We start from the raw sequence: 14,758 nt of genomic DNA on the forward strand, positions 1-14,758 counted from the left end.
GTTGTTTTTTTTTTTGCTAAACAAACAAAAAAAAGACTGAAATGTTTGAAAAGAAAAAACAAAACATTTTTCATAGTTTATTACATAATTTTGCAAACAGGAAATTTTTCTCCTTTACTGATGTGCGCTGATGAGGCTGCACTGATGGGTACTGATAGGCACAGATGAAGCGGCACTGATGGGTGGCACTGATGAGGCAGCACTGGTGGGCACTGATGAGGAGGCACTGATGAGGCTTTATGGATAAGTGGACCTGATAGGTGGCACTGAGAGGTGGCACTGAAAGGTGACTGATGATGAGGCACTGATGGGCACTGATTAGCAGCACTGATGGGCACTGATAGGTGGCGCTGGTGGGCACTGATTAGCAGCACTTATGGGCACTAATGGGACCGATGTCCCTGTAACAGAAGCCAGTTATTGGATTTCTTCTTCTCTCCTCACGCTGTCAGCATGATGAGAGAAAAGCCGATAACCGGCTTGTGCTTACATCCTGGCTGACAGCTGATCACATGGGGCACTGTGATTGGCCCTTTACCCTGATCTGTGATTAGCCAAGGGGAGAGAGCACTTTGATAGGGACAGCTGATGTAAAGGGAGCACTTTGATGGGGTCACCTGATGTAAGGGTCACTTTGATGGGGCCACCTGATGTAAGGGGAGCACTTTGATGGGGGTCACCTAATGTAAAGGTCACTTTGATGGGGACACCGGATGTAAGGGGAGCATTTTGATGGGGTCACCTAATGTAAGGGTCACTTTGATGGGGCCACCTGATGTAAGGGGAGCACTTTGATGGGGTCACCTAATGTAAAGGTCACTTTGATGGGGCCACCTGATGTAAGGGGAGCACTTTGATGGGGTCACCTAATGTAAAGGTCACTTTGATGGGGACACCGGATGTAAGGGGAGCACTTTGATGGGGTCACCTAATGTAAGGGTCACTTTGATGGGGCCACCTGACGTAAGGGGAGCACTTTGATGGGATCACCTAATGTAAGGGTCACTTTGATGGGGACTGGTGATGTAAGGGGAGCACAATGATGGGAACACCTGATGTAAGGGAAGAACTCTAATGGGGACACCTGATGTGAGGGGAGCACTTTGATGGGGCCACCTGATGTAAGGGGAGCACTTTGATGGGGTCACCTGGTGTAAGGGGAGCACTTTGATGGGGTCACCTGATGTAAGGGTCACTTTGATGGGGACACCTGATGTAAGTGGAGCACTTTGATGGAGTCACCTAATGTAGGGTCACTTTAATGGGGCCACCTGATGTAAGTGGAGCACTTTGATGGAGTCACCTGATGTAAGGGTCACTTTAATGGGGCCACCTGACGTAAGGGGAGCACTTTGATGGAGTCACCTAATGTAAGGGTCACTTTAATGGGGCCACCTGATGTAAAGGGAGCACTGTGACGGGGGTCACCTAATGTAAGGGTCACTTTGATGGGGACAGCTGATGTAAGGGAAGAATTCTAATGGGGACAAATGATGTAAGGGGAGCACACTGATGGGGACAACTAATGTAAGGGGAGCACTCTGAACGGGACACCTGATGTTAGGGGGCACTCTCAATGGGGACACCTGATGTAAGGGGGACACTTTGAAGGGGACACCTGATTTTAGGGGACACTCTGATAGGGACACCTGATGTTAGGGGACACTCTGATGTATAGGGAGCACTCTGATGGGGACACCTGATGTAAGGGAGCACTCTGATAGGGACACCTGATGTAAAGGGGAGACTTTGAAGGGGACACCTGATTTTAGGGGACACTCTGATAGGGACACCTGATGTTAGGGGACACTCTGATGTATAGGGAGCACTCTGATGGGGACACCTGATGTAAGGGAGCACTCTGATAGGGACACCTGATGTAAAGGGGAGACTTTGAAGGGGACACCTGATTTTAGGGGACACTCTGATGGAGACACCTGATGTAAGAGGGCAGTCTGATGGGGACACCTAATGTAAGGGGGACACTTTGAAGGGGGAAACCTGAATTTAGGGTACACTCTGATGGGGACACCTGATGTTAGGGGACACTCTGACGTATAGGGAGCACTCTGATGGGGACTCCTGATGTAAGGGGCACGTTGATGGGGCAACTCTGAAAATTGACAAACATTACTAAAATACTTTGGAAATTGTACATTGCGTATGTTTGATGAGATTCAGGCTTCTACTGGAAACAAATTTTACTGACCGGACCTCCTTGAATTTGAGTTCAATGCCCCCTGCTTTATTTTATAACCTTTCTTTCTTAAATGTATGCGTTGTATAATAACTGAGACTAGCTGTCATCTCATGGATCTCCGCACTCCCCGCTCTGACTGATGAGGTCTCAGTTTACCGCTGTTTCCCCCTCTGGAGGCCTACAGTAACCTCACTCCTATTACTAAAATAAGACCCGAAGCAACTTTCCCCCAAATACTCTCTTTTTGGCTGCCATAATACGTTTATGTCTACACAGAAAATGGAATTAATTCCGGAAAACCTCAGGGAAATGACATCACCTGTCTCATTAAGATGGGGTTATAATGGTAGTAGTTCTTTTGTGTGAAATGCCTGCGAGCAGAGGTCTGCCCATCGGGGTGTCATTAATAGCAGGTGATATTAGTCATGAAAGCGACCAAATAACTCCGAGGTATTGGCTTACATGGGAGGACGTTGAGTGCACTCCATGCGTGGCATGCAATCACTTAAACACACCACATATCAAGTTATATTATAACCAGCTAGGAGCCTCCCCCCCCCAACACAAGTTTCTGCATTCATAATCAAAATATTTCGGTTCATACAATGATCTAAGCGCTGAGCACTAACTCTGGACGGGATGGCTTCTGCCAACATGCCTGAAGAAAAGACCTATTATGATTTACTATCAAGGTGGAAGCATAACGCCAAGTCGTCCCCCCACGAGCTAGAACACTGTGCTTTGACTATCGGCACGCTCCAAAAAGTTTCAGATTCTGTGGTGAGAATTAACCAATCACATCCCTCCCAACAGTCCTGGATTTAGTGGGACCGGCCAAGGATTGACAAAGTCCAGGAGTCCAATGGTCCTGCTTCCGGCCAGGTGATGGAACACTCATTCCTGCACCCAACTTTGGCTTCTTTGCTGCTCTGTCGGGCCAAGTGATCTGACTGACATTAGCACTATAGTTCTAGCAAAGGGAGGCAACACTCTCAGGATGTAGAGTCTGTATAGGTAAGTAGTCCACCGATCAGCAGTGACTCATGTCTCCCACCCCAACTTCACCAAGCAAGAGTGACACCTCTCCATCCAGAGAGTATCGGTGATCCCCCCTTCACAGAGCATCAATACTCCCCCTCGCAGGGCACCAGTATCACCCCTTTTCCCTCCATTCCCCTTGACAGAGCACCAGTGCCCCCCCCCCCACATCACAGAGCACCAGTGCCCCCCTTCACAGAGCACCAGTGCCCCCCCACTTCACAAAGCACCAGTGCCCCCCCCCCCCAAAGCATCAGTGACACCCCAACCCTTCCATCACAAAGCACCAGTGCCCTTCTTCCATAACAGAGCACAGTACCCCTCTCTCCCCTCACAGAGCACCAGTACCCCCTCTTTCCTCTCTCAGAGCACCAGTGCTGCTCCCTTTACAGAGTACCAGTGGCTCCGATCAGAGCACCAGTACCCCCTCTCTCCCCTCACAGAGCACCAGTACCCCCTCTCCCCCTCACAGAGCACCAGTAACCCCCTCTCTCCCCTCACAGAGCACCAGTACCCCCTCTCCCCCCTCACAGAGTACCAGTACCCCCCCTTCTCCCCTCACAGAGCACCAGTACCCCCTCTCCCCCCTCACAGAGCACCAGTAACCCCCTCTCTCCCCTCACAGAGCAACAGTACCCCCTCTCCCCCCTCACAGAGCACCAGTAACCCCCTCTCTCCCCTAACAGAGCACCAGTACCCCCCTCTCTCCCCTCACAGAGCACCAGTACCCCCCTCTCTCCCCTCACAGAGCACCAGTACCCCCTCTCCCCCCTCACAGAGCACCAGTAACCCCCTCTCTCCCCTCACAGAGCACCAGTACCCCCCTCTCTCCCCTCACAGAGCACCAGTACCCCCTCCCATCACAGAGCACCAGTGCCCCCCCTCCCATCACAGAGCACCAGTCCCCTCATTCCCTCACAGAACACAAGTACTGCCCAATCCCCCTTCACAGAACACCAGTACCCCCTCTCTCCCCTCACAGGGCACAGTGCCCCCTTTCTCCCCTCACAGAGCACAGTACCCCCTCTCTCCCCTCACAGAGCACAGTACCCCCTTTCTCCCCTCACAGAGCACAGTACCCCCTCACAGAACACCAGTACCCCCTCACAAAACACCAGTACCCCCTCTTTCCTCTCACAGAGCACCAGTACCCCCCCTCTTTTCTCTCACAGAGCACCAGTACCCCCCCCCTCTTTCCTCTCACAGAGCATCAGTGCCGCTCCCTTTACAGAGCACCAGTGGCTCTTATCAGAGTACCACTACCCCCCCCTCCTCTTCACAGAGCACCACTACCCCCCCCCCACCTACATAGGGCACCTTTCCATCCACAGAGTACCAGTCTCTTCCTCTCCCACCACAGACTCCCACGCACCCCCTTTTCACCCCAATGAGTGCCAATGCCCCCCCTCTCTCCCCACTGAGCACCAATGCCCCCACTTCCATCAACATGTACCAGTGCCCCCTCCTCAATTCCATGGGGGGGCATTTTATCTCTTAGTGCCGCCAAGTATTTCCCTTTTTCCACCAATTCTGGGCATTATTTTCCATTAATCACCAACGCCAAGCATTTTTCCTCACCACCGATGCTGGGTATTTTTTTCCCTCTCTGACCATGAACACTGGGAATTTGTTTTTTCTTTTACTAACCAGTATTGCCAGACATTTTTTCTCCCATTAACCACAGACACTGGCCATCTTTTCCCACTTCTAAGGGATGAGTCCAAACCCGTCTGAACTATCCCACCAGGAAGCTGTCAAAGCGGACAGCCAATCACATGTTGTCACAAGGTAACGTGGCAGAGCCTGACGTAAGAGGAGTGGCTTACCGGGTAACTGGTGTGGCACAGGTTCACCAAAGGCGCGGAGTCTAAGTGTTAGCCGGTTTTCACCAGGGCTCCAGATGGTGGGGATGGACTTGGCTGCTTGCTAACACCAGGTCGCGGTCCCCTGGATTCCCTGGTTGAGCCAGGACTAGGTCCAGGACCAATAGCCAGTAGCAGGTAAACAGATCAGGACAAGGCAGGACAATAGTCAAGGTCAGGGCGGGCAGCAGGTAATCAGAATCCAAACACAAGCCGGGTCAGGTAAACAGGAACAGCAGATATAACAGGCACAGGGTACAGGAGAGCTGATGATCACACAGCAATGACTCAGAGTGATCACTGGCTTTAAATAGGCCGTTTGGCGCCAAAAGCAGATTGCGTGCGCATGCGCGTTCGAGCGAACGCAAGATAGCCGCAAACTACCCAAGGTAGCCTCAGCGCATGCGCATAGGCGTTCACCGGTTAGCGACGCCAGTGCACCTGCGCAAGGTATTGAGTCCCTGACACAGGTAGTGGAGGCATTTTCTGCCCCGCAGCTGCATGCATACAGGCCCCATTTGTACGTGCAGCTGCAGGGTGGAGTATGACTCTGTCACCTATCATCGGGTGTCGACTTTGATAGTTTCTTGGTGGGATAGCTCAGGCGGGTTCGGACTCTGAGCTCACCCCTACTGTCCAGCAACATAAAGGGCACTACTATACATACTGCACCTTCAAAGCCCCAAATAAGGGATCTGGCGAGCAGAAGCTGTGAGCTTGCTTTAACCCCTTGAACACCAGGACGTTTCACATATAAATTAGAATGGTCTGGCAAAATGCCACAGCAGGTCCACAACCTGGGAAAAGGTTCACTTCAAGGAGACATCAAGGCTCTAGCTGTCATTGGTGGATTTTCTGCATTACCTTTTTGTACCACCTGGCCCACCCTATTAGATTGTGAGCTCTTATGAGCAGGGCCTTCTTGACCCTCCTGTATTTTATTGTATTGCAACTGCACTGTCTCACTTTATATTGTAAAGCGCTGGGCAAACCGTTGGCCTCTATAATAATAATAATAATAATAATAATAATAATAATAATAATAACTTGAATAGGGGCAACATGTACACATCAAAGGAAGGACCATTTCTACATCTACAGGAAAACACAAGCTGTTTCCGGCTCAGCTGACTAACATTTATCACAAGGGTATGAAAGCAGCTGTTGTTCAAAGAAATGCAAATTTTGAGGGCACTACTACCTCCGAGAGCCGACCACAAACCAAACATCCACCTACACCCAGAGCAGGCATGCCCCTGCATTCCTACGACTGGAAAAACAAAGTTTCTATTCACACAGCAAAGATACCGTCCTTTCACTCTGCTGCTCCTCATACACAGGCACAGGGAATACATTTCCTAAACCCCTGCCTGTCAAGAGTGAAATAACCCATAGGGAGCACATCCAGAAAAACACCAGGATCAGACTAAGCCCCCGTTCACATTAGGTCGCTCCGACTTAGGGGGCGACCTGTGAAGTCCCGAGCACCGCGACTTCGGCGCGACTTGCATGGACTTCATAAACTGAATGTCTATGCAAGTTGCCTCCAGGTCGACCCAAAGTAGTACAGGACCCTTTTTCTGAGTCGGAGCGACTTGTGTCACTCCTATTAGAACGGCTCCTGTACTACACAATGGACCCGACAGGGCGCGACTTGCCAGGCTGACCAAGTCGCCTGGCAAGTCGTAATAGTGTGAACCGGCTCTTAAAGTGTAAGTTCACCCAACAGCCTGCAGCCTCCCAACCCTACTGGTGTCCATTGCACTTACCTCTGTGGGTGATTAGCTGCCCACACAGCCAAAGCAGCGGTCCGAGGATCTGAAAGTCACCCGCTTCTTCCCCGTCATTCCTTAGGTCTTCTAGTATAGATCAGAGTGATTCTGATTGGTCACATTTTGGCACATGGGCATTTTAACCAATGAGAACCGCTCTGATCTGTCGCGGAAGCCCTAGGGAAAGACGGGGAAGAATTGCATGGTTTCCAATTCCCAGACCTGCTGTCAGGGAAGAAGTTCGAGGAGAAATGGCAGATACGCCAATGCCCAAAATGGCCGAGCGCATGTGCATTAGCGAAAGGTTCGCTATGGCAGAGGCGTAACTAGAACCTTCAGGGCCCCGGTGCAAGAAACCATGAAGGGCCCCCCAGACCCCTTCCCTTCAAGCCTGGGGCTCTTCCCACTGATCCTGGGGCCCTTTACTCTCGTTGCGGGGCCCTTTATTACGGTCCCGCAGCAGGATCCTTTCACAAGTTCTGCAGTGGGCCCCCTTCCTGCCATCTAGGGGGAATGCCAGTGCCCGGTTGCCAGTGTGACCTTTGCGATCCTGGAAGTTCACCCACTGGTGTCAGTACTTTTTATTTTTTGGTATTTTAATTGTATTATTTTTTACCATTTTATTTTATTTTTTTACAATGTGACTGACTATGACTCTGTCCATTCAGAAAAGGAAGGAGCTGGTAAATTACATATTTACTGACCCCTTCCTGGTTCTCTATTGTGACACATCCCCTGCAGCAGCCAAGAACAGTGGGGGTGGGGGGGGGGGAACCAGGGGAGCACACAGGGACCCAGAGACAGCAGAACACAAGTGAACTGGATAGGAGGAGTGGCGGGGGCAGCATACAGAGGAACCAATCTCCTCCAATTTCCTCCTGCAGCTACAGGAGGAAAAAGGAGGACAGTGATTTCTCTACATGCTTCCCCCGCCGCCCCTCCTATCCAGGTGTACAGGGGAGCCACACAGGCCCCCTGGAGCATGGGGCCCGGTTGCAATTGCAACCCCTGCAACCCCTGTAGTTAAGCCCCTGCGCTATGGCAAATCCCCGTACGCAAAGGCGCATTGGCGTAAGCTGTGGTACGTCCTAATTACCAGCATCCACTGGCCTATAAAAAGTCAGCACTGGATATCAATCATTGCTGGATTATCTTCAGCTAGTATCCTGTGTTTCCCTGTGCCTTGAACTTCAGCTTGATTACTTGTTACCGACCTGGCTTATCCCTGACCTGCTCTGGCTTCTCTCCTGGCTCTGAACCCGGCTTGTTTTTACGGACTTGCTCCTGCCTATTTCTGATTGCCTTCCCGTTCTTGACCCCGACTACTCTATCTGCCTCTGTTCCTGATTGACCTCCAGTGTTTGACCCTCGGCCTGGCTTCTGACCTTGCTTTTGCCTTAACCCACCTGCATTTCCAGTGATCCATTGGTTGTGACCACCTTCTCCACCGCGGATCAGATTCATCAAGCAGCTTCACCTGCAGGCGACCCATGCACCTTTGGGCACAGCACCCTCTGTCACCATCTCCAGGGGTACTCTGCACTCAGCCCCAAGGGGAGCCCTCTCGTCACCTCAACCTCCAGCCTGACACCTTCTCACAGTGTCCAGAGCCCCTCTACTGCTATTATTTTGGATGTCTATACAGGTGACTTCTTTCATATGGTGTGATGTTGTCCCAAACCATAGTGATATTGGGAAGAGGTAATGTGGAAAATATCTCTATACAGGTGAGCTCACCCTCCCTCAGATCTTAGAACCATACAGACTACTTTTTATAGCCAGAAAGGAAATTGCCAAAAGCCGAATCTCCCTTGATCCCCTACAAAGCAGGCTTGGATTGGTGTAGTTCTAATGTGTCAAGCACAAGGCCGGGGGCCCAATCCAGCCCATTTCATGTGGCCTTGAACTTCTCCCCTATCATCTCTACCCCCACCTTTGCTCAGCAGTCAGCGGAGCGGCAGAGAGGTGGACAGAACTCCTCTGCCAGAATCTACTCTTCTCTGTGCAGCTGCGGAGAGGTTTCTAAGTTTCTAAATCCCCCCCCCCTTTCCCTAGTTCCAGCAGTTGGCAGATTGAATTCCTCCTATAGATCCTACACCTTCTCATCTCCCCTTTCCCAGGTCTCAGTAGAAGTCTTTAGAAGACTCCAGCAGCTGACTCCAGCCCTCCTTTGGTCCTCCACCAGACCCTGCACTTTCTGCTTTCCAGTTCCCCTTCCAGCTTCTTCCCGGCAGCCGCACAAAATTCAAGTTGGTTATAAACCACAGACTTGGCCATCTTTTCCCCCTTGTAAGGGATGAATCCAAACCCGTCTGAACTATCCCACCAAGAAGCTGTCAAAGCGGACAGCCAATCACAGGTGGTGGAGGCTTTTTCTGCCCCGCAGCTGCATGCATACCAGACCCTGCACTTTCTGCTTTCCAGTTCCCCCTCCAGCTTCTTCCCGGCAGCCGCACAAAATTCAAGTTGGTTATAAAGGCACAATGTTCTATGTATGAAGGTAAAAAAAAACTTCTGTGTGCAGTAGCCACCCCTAAAACCTAACAGAGCCCCCTCTCGATCCAGGGATGTCCACCAGAACCTTGGCTCTCCAGGGACTCGCACTTCTAAATGGCTTTTTGCCCTTTGACTCCCACTGCTGTCATTCATAGCCAGTGAGCCAATCATGAGACGGAGGGGGCAGGGCCGAGCCACAGCTTTGTGTGTGAATGGACACACAGAGCCAGGGCTTGGGTGCGCGGCTGCTTGGGTGCCATCATAGCAAGCTGCTTGCGTTGGGGGGGCACCCAGCAGGAGGGTGGGGCCAGGAGCTATGGCATGGGACCCAGATCTGGGCTGCTCTGTGCAAAACTATTGCACAAAGCAGGTAAGTATAACATGTTTGTTATTTTAATGTAAAAAAAATAGGGTTTAGTAACACTGTGGGGGGTGCACTGTGATGTAAGGGAGAATGGGGGAGGCTTGACTTCTGATGGTGTGGGGGGGGGGGGGGCTCTTGACATCTGATGTAAAGGGGGGGGTGAGGTGCTGTGGACATTTAGTCCTACAGATGTCCTTTGAGGGCAAAAAAACAATAAATCTAGATGTCAAGAAAAACTATAACACTCTATTTGGAATATATGGTAAATATCATCCTCCAGTTACATCTAATCTTCTCTTTAAAAACACCTAGGGGCTGATTTACTTTGCAAGGGAAGTTTCACATTGCAAAGCATTTTCCCAAGAATTAAGTGAAAGGGAGCTCTGCTGACTTTCATCATCCAATCATGTGCAAGCAAAAATGCTACTTTTTTTTCCTTTGCATGGACTCCAGAGAGAGAGAGAGATAATTTTGCCCCTATACAAATCATTAGTAAGACCTCATCTGGAATATGCAGTTCAGTTTTGGGCTCCAGTTCTCAAAAAGGATATCGGGGAACTGGAGAAAGTGCAAAGAAGGGCAACCAAACTGATAAGAGGCATGGAGGAGCTCAGCTATGAGGAAAGATTGGAGGAACTGAATTTATTCTCTCTTGTGAAGAGCAGATTAAGGGGGGATATGATCTCCATGTATAAATACATAAGGGGGGATATGATCTCCATGTATAAATACATAAGGGGGGATATGATCTCCATGTATAAAAAATAAGGGGGGGGGATATGATCTCCATGTATAAATACATATGGGGGGATATGATCTCCATGTATAAATACATAAGGGGGGATATGATCTCCATGTATAAATACATAAGGAGGGGATATGATCTCCAAGTATAAATACATAAGGGGGGGATATGATCTCCATGTATAAATACATAAGGGGGGATATGATCTCTATATATAAATACATAAGGGGGGATATGATCTCCATGTATAAATACATAAGGGGGGATATGATCTCCATGTATAAATACATAAGGGGGGATATGATCTCTATGTATAAATACATAAGGGGGGATATGATCTCCATGTATAAATACATAAGGGGGGATATGATCTCCATGTATAAATACATAAGGGGGGATATGATCTCCATGTATAAATACATAAGGGCGGATATGATCACTACACCCCTGCTGATTGGCTCCCACTGTGTTCAATCACAGCGGGAGTGGGTCGCCGGCGGTGCGCGCGCGCCCCAGTGCACGGACAGGTACGTGATTTTGCTCAGGAGGGCCGCTCTGATGCAGTATATCGGCATGGGGCGGTCTGAAAGGGGTTAAAGTAATGCAAGTGGTGTGATTGTGCCCTAAAATTTATCCATTAAAGTGGTCCCAAAATGGCCCCACTGATGCAAGTCCTAAGGTTACAATAACATTGAGAGTCATTTTGCTGCCCTAATCACTAATCCAGTGCCAGAAAATTGTATCATCGTATATGAACTCAGTACAAATGGAATCTATTGCTGGTGAATCACCTCTAAGTTACGCTTTTTTTTTTTTTTAAATGACTCTTGTGAAGTGGAGTTTGATCCCTAACCAAAAGAACACCAGGGATGACTTTATATGAGGGCTTTTTTAACTAAACTTACACAGGTCATTCAAATTTCACATGTTGGTAGAGAAACTCTCCTTCTATAGCACATGTCAAACACAAGGTCCACGGCCTGAATCCAGCCCACCAGGCTTTTTCATGTTGCCCTCGCACTCAGCGCTTTTTTTCAAATGGAACATGGCAGAACTCAGTTCCGCCACCTCCGGTTCTCTCCCTCTGCTCCCTGCTCCCCACTGTCACTTTTAAACATAGAAGCCTTCTGTGTTTACAAGGACAGCTTTCCTCTCGGCAACTTTCACAGATCCCTGCCTGCCCTGCACTCACCAGGGGACAACGGAGATGCAGGTGCAGTGTGGAATAGGGCATCAATTGGTAAGCTGCATTGTGATCCTCATCCCTTTCGGGGTGCACAGATGCCAAACAATGATCCCCCTGCAAGTGAGAGAGAGAGCCGCCTACACTGCCGGGAAGTACTAGAGATGGGCAGAGAAGGTGAAATGCAAGTAAGCTTTTTGGGGGGAAGATAAGGGCTGTGGAGGGAGATGTGTGCAAAGATGTGGGATGGGTGAGAGTGGTGCAGAGGTCAGAGGCGAGGAGCGGTGGAAGTGAGATGTGGACAGCATGTGAAAGAGAGCTGAACCCTGCACGCAGCACACCCCTAAACCCTGCACTCTGCTACATACTGAGTGCAGGGTTTAGGGGCGTGCTACTTACAGAGTGCAGGGTTTAGGGACGTGCTACATACAGAGTGCAGGGTGTAGGAGTTTGCTACATACAGAGTGCAGGGTTTAGGGGTGTGCTACATACAAACTCCTACACCCTGCACTATGTATGTAGCACGCCCCTAAATCCTGCACTCTGTAAGTAGTATGCCCCTAAATCCTGCAGTCTGTAAGTAGTATGCCCCTAAACCCTGCACTCTGTAAGTAGTATGCCCCTAAATCCTGCAGTCTGTAAGTAGTATGCCCCTAAACCCTGCAGTCTGTATGTAGCACACCCCTAAACCCTGCACTCTGTCAGTAGCACGCCCCTAAACCCTGCACTCTGTAAGTAGTATGCCCCTAAATCCTGCAGTCTGTAAGTAGTATGCCCCTAAACCCTGCAGTCTGTATGTAGCACACCCCTAAACCCTGCACTCTGTATGTAGCACGCCCCTAAACCCTGCACTCAGTATGTAGCAGAGTGCAGGGTTTAGGGGTGTGCTGCGTGCAGGGTTTAGCTCTCTTTCACATGCTGTCCACATCTCACTTCCACCCCTCCTCGGCTCTGACCTCTGCACCACTCACACCCATCCCACATCTTTGCACACATCTCCCTCCACAGCCTTTATCTTCCCCCCAAAAAGCTTACTTGCATTTCACCTTCTCTCCCCAGCTCTAGTACCTGTTGCTAGCAAACTCCTAAACTCTGCACTCTGTATGTAGCATGCCCCTAAACCCTGCACTCTGTATGCAGCACGCCCCTAATCCCTGCACTCTGTAAGTAGCACACCCCTAAACCCTACAGTCTGTATGTAGCATGCACCTAAACCCTACACTCTGTATGCAGAACAGCCCAGCACTTTGTATGTAGCAGGCCCCTAAATGCTGCACTCTGTATGTAGGGCACTGCTCAACCCAGCATACCTGAACCCGGCGCTTTGTACGGAGCGCACCCCTGAACTATGTGCTAGGTCCGCAGCGCACCCTCAGTTGTATCTGTAAGACTATATAAATTTATTGGTTTAGGGGTTAAAATAAATTTAACCCCTGAGCACTGCACATAAAACACTACTGGTATTTATTCCCCCGTAAGATTCTCCCACTGTTAGTGTAATTTGGCCACACCCATTATTCAATGTGATTCGGGGGGGGGGGGGTAATTGCGCTCCTGCACCTATTCTCTGAGACGAAGAAAAAAACATGGATAAGTGTATATTTTCTTACAGATACAACCGGCCCTTTGAGAGGAACCATACTGCTGATGCACCTCAAGATTAAATTGAGTTTGACACCCCTACTCTATAGAAACTCTTCTTCTTCATTGCAGGTAAATAATGGATTCTGAGCAGAAGCATCATGCAGTCATTGAGTTCTTGATGAAGGAGAGGTGTAGGCTGTCCGACATTCACAGAAGACTCCAGAATGTTTGTGGAAACCGATGTCTTGTCACTGATTACCCTTCTCCATGGTGTCATCACTGCAAACATTCTGTATCCTTCTGTGAATGTCGGACAGCCTGCACTCTTCCTAGGTCCAGAACTCAATGACGGCACATCGATTCTGTTTGGAATCCATTATTTACTTACAATGAAAGAACGAAGAAGAAGAAGAAAAAAGAAGAAGATAAGGATGATGAAGAAGACGAAGAAGATGACGCCTACAATGACAAAGAAGAATAAGGTGACGAAGACGATGGAGAAGACGAAGAAGAGGATAGACAAAAGAAGACAGAAGATGAAAGAAAGACAAGAAGAAGAGTTACTATAGAGCACATGTGTCAAACACAAGGCCCGAGGGCTGAATCCAACCCGCCAGGCCAGTTTATGTGGCCCTTGTACCCCTCCTGCAGCTGCGGCACTCCTCCTGGTCTCTGCCCCCTCCTTGTGTCAGCAGTCGGCAGCAGAGAGGAGGACAGAACACCTCCACCAGCTCCTGGGCTTCTCTGTGCAGAAGCTCGTCTCTGCCCCCCCATCTCAGCAGTTGGCAGCAGAGAGGCGGACACAACTCCTCCTCTCTGTGCTGCTGCAACACCCCCTCATCTCCGCCTCCCCTAGTCTCAGTATTCAGCAGACAGCCGACTCTAGCCCTCCTCTGGTCCTCCCTCAGACCCTGCACTTTCTGCCTCCATGCTCCATCCCAGCTTCTTTTCAGCAGCGTAAGGTAAATGGGGGTACACTGTGATGTAAGGGAGGGTGGGGGACTCTTGATGTCTGCTTATAATTATTATAAGAATAATACAATTCTAAGCCAATTGAAAAGGAGGGCCCCCCACATCGCTGGTATTATCCACAAAAAAAAAAACTTTATTGGAGACTGCTCAGACAGAACACCATGGCAGATACAACCAGCCCTTAGGGGGCAACCAGAATGCTGATGCGACCCGCAATGAAATTGAGTTTGACACCCCTGCTATAGAGGAAGAATGACTCTACCAACATATAAAATTTGAACAAACCATGTAAGTTAACCCCTTCATGCCTAAGCCTTTTTCTGACACTTGTTGCTTAGTTAAAATCAATATTTTTTGCTAAAAAATTACTTAGAACCCCCAAACATATATATTTTTTTAAGCAGAGACCCTAGAGAATAAAATGGTAATTGTTGCAATTAGTGCTGCAACGATGCGTCGACATAATCGATTACGTCGACTACAGAAATACGTCGACGTGCGTGAAAGGCGTTGATGCATCACGCGTGACGTCACACGCCCCC

The 14,758-nt window shown here is 49.5% G+C and overlaps 1 protein-coding gene across 6 annotated transcripts in view; it reads right to left on the minus strand.

Annotated features, from left to right (window-relative positions):
* Positions 1–14,758, minus strand: part of SMAD3 (SMAD family member 3) — a 217,733-nt gene that overhangs the window by 123,416 nt on the left and 79,559 nt on the right. Inside the window, exon 1 of one of the 6 annotated variants that reach the window (XM_082253024.1) lies at positions 6,148–6,201. The exons of the other annotated variants lie outside the window; for them this stretch is intronic. Coding sequence (XP_082109150.1) covers positions 6,148–6,164 — 17 coding nt within the window. The 5' untranslated portion in view covers positions 6,165–6,201. Of the gene's footprint in view, positions 1–6,147; positions 6,202–14,758 lie in introns of those variants that run through there. 6 annotated transcript variants of the gene reach the window in all.

Source organism: Pelophylax lessonae (assembly GCF_965119305.1).
Source record: "Pelophylax lessonae genome assembly, chromosome: 4".
Lineage (NCBI taxonomy): Eukaryota > Metazoa > Chordata > Amphibia > Anura > Ranidae > Pelophylax > Pelophylax lessonae.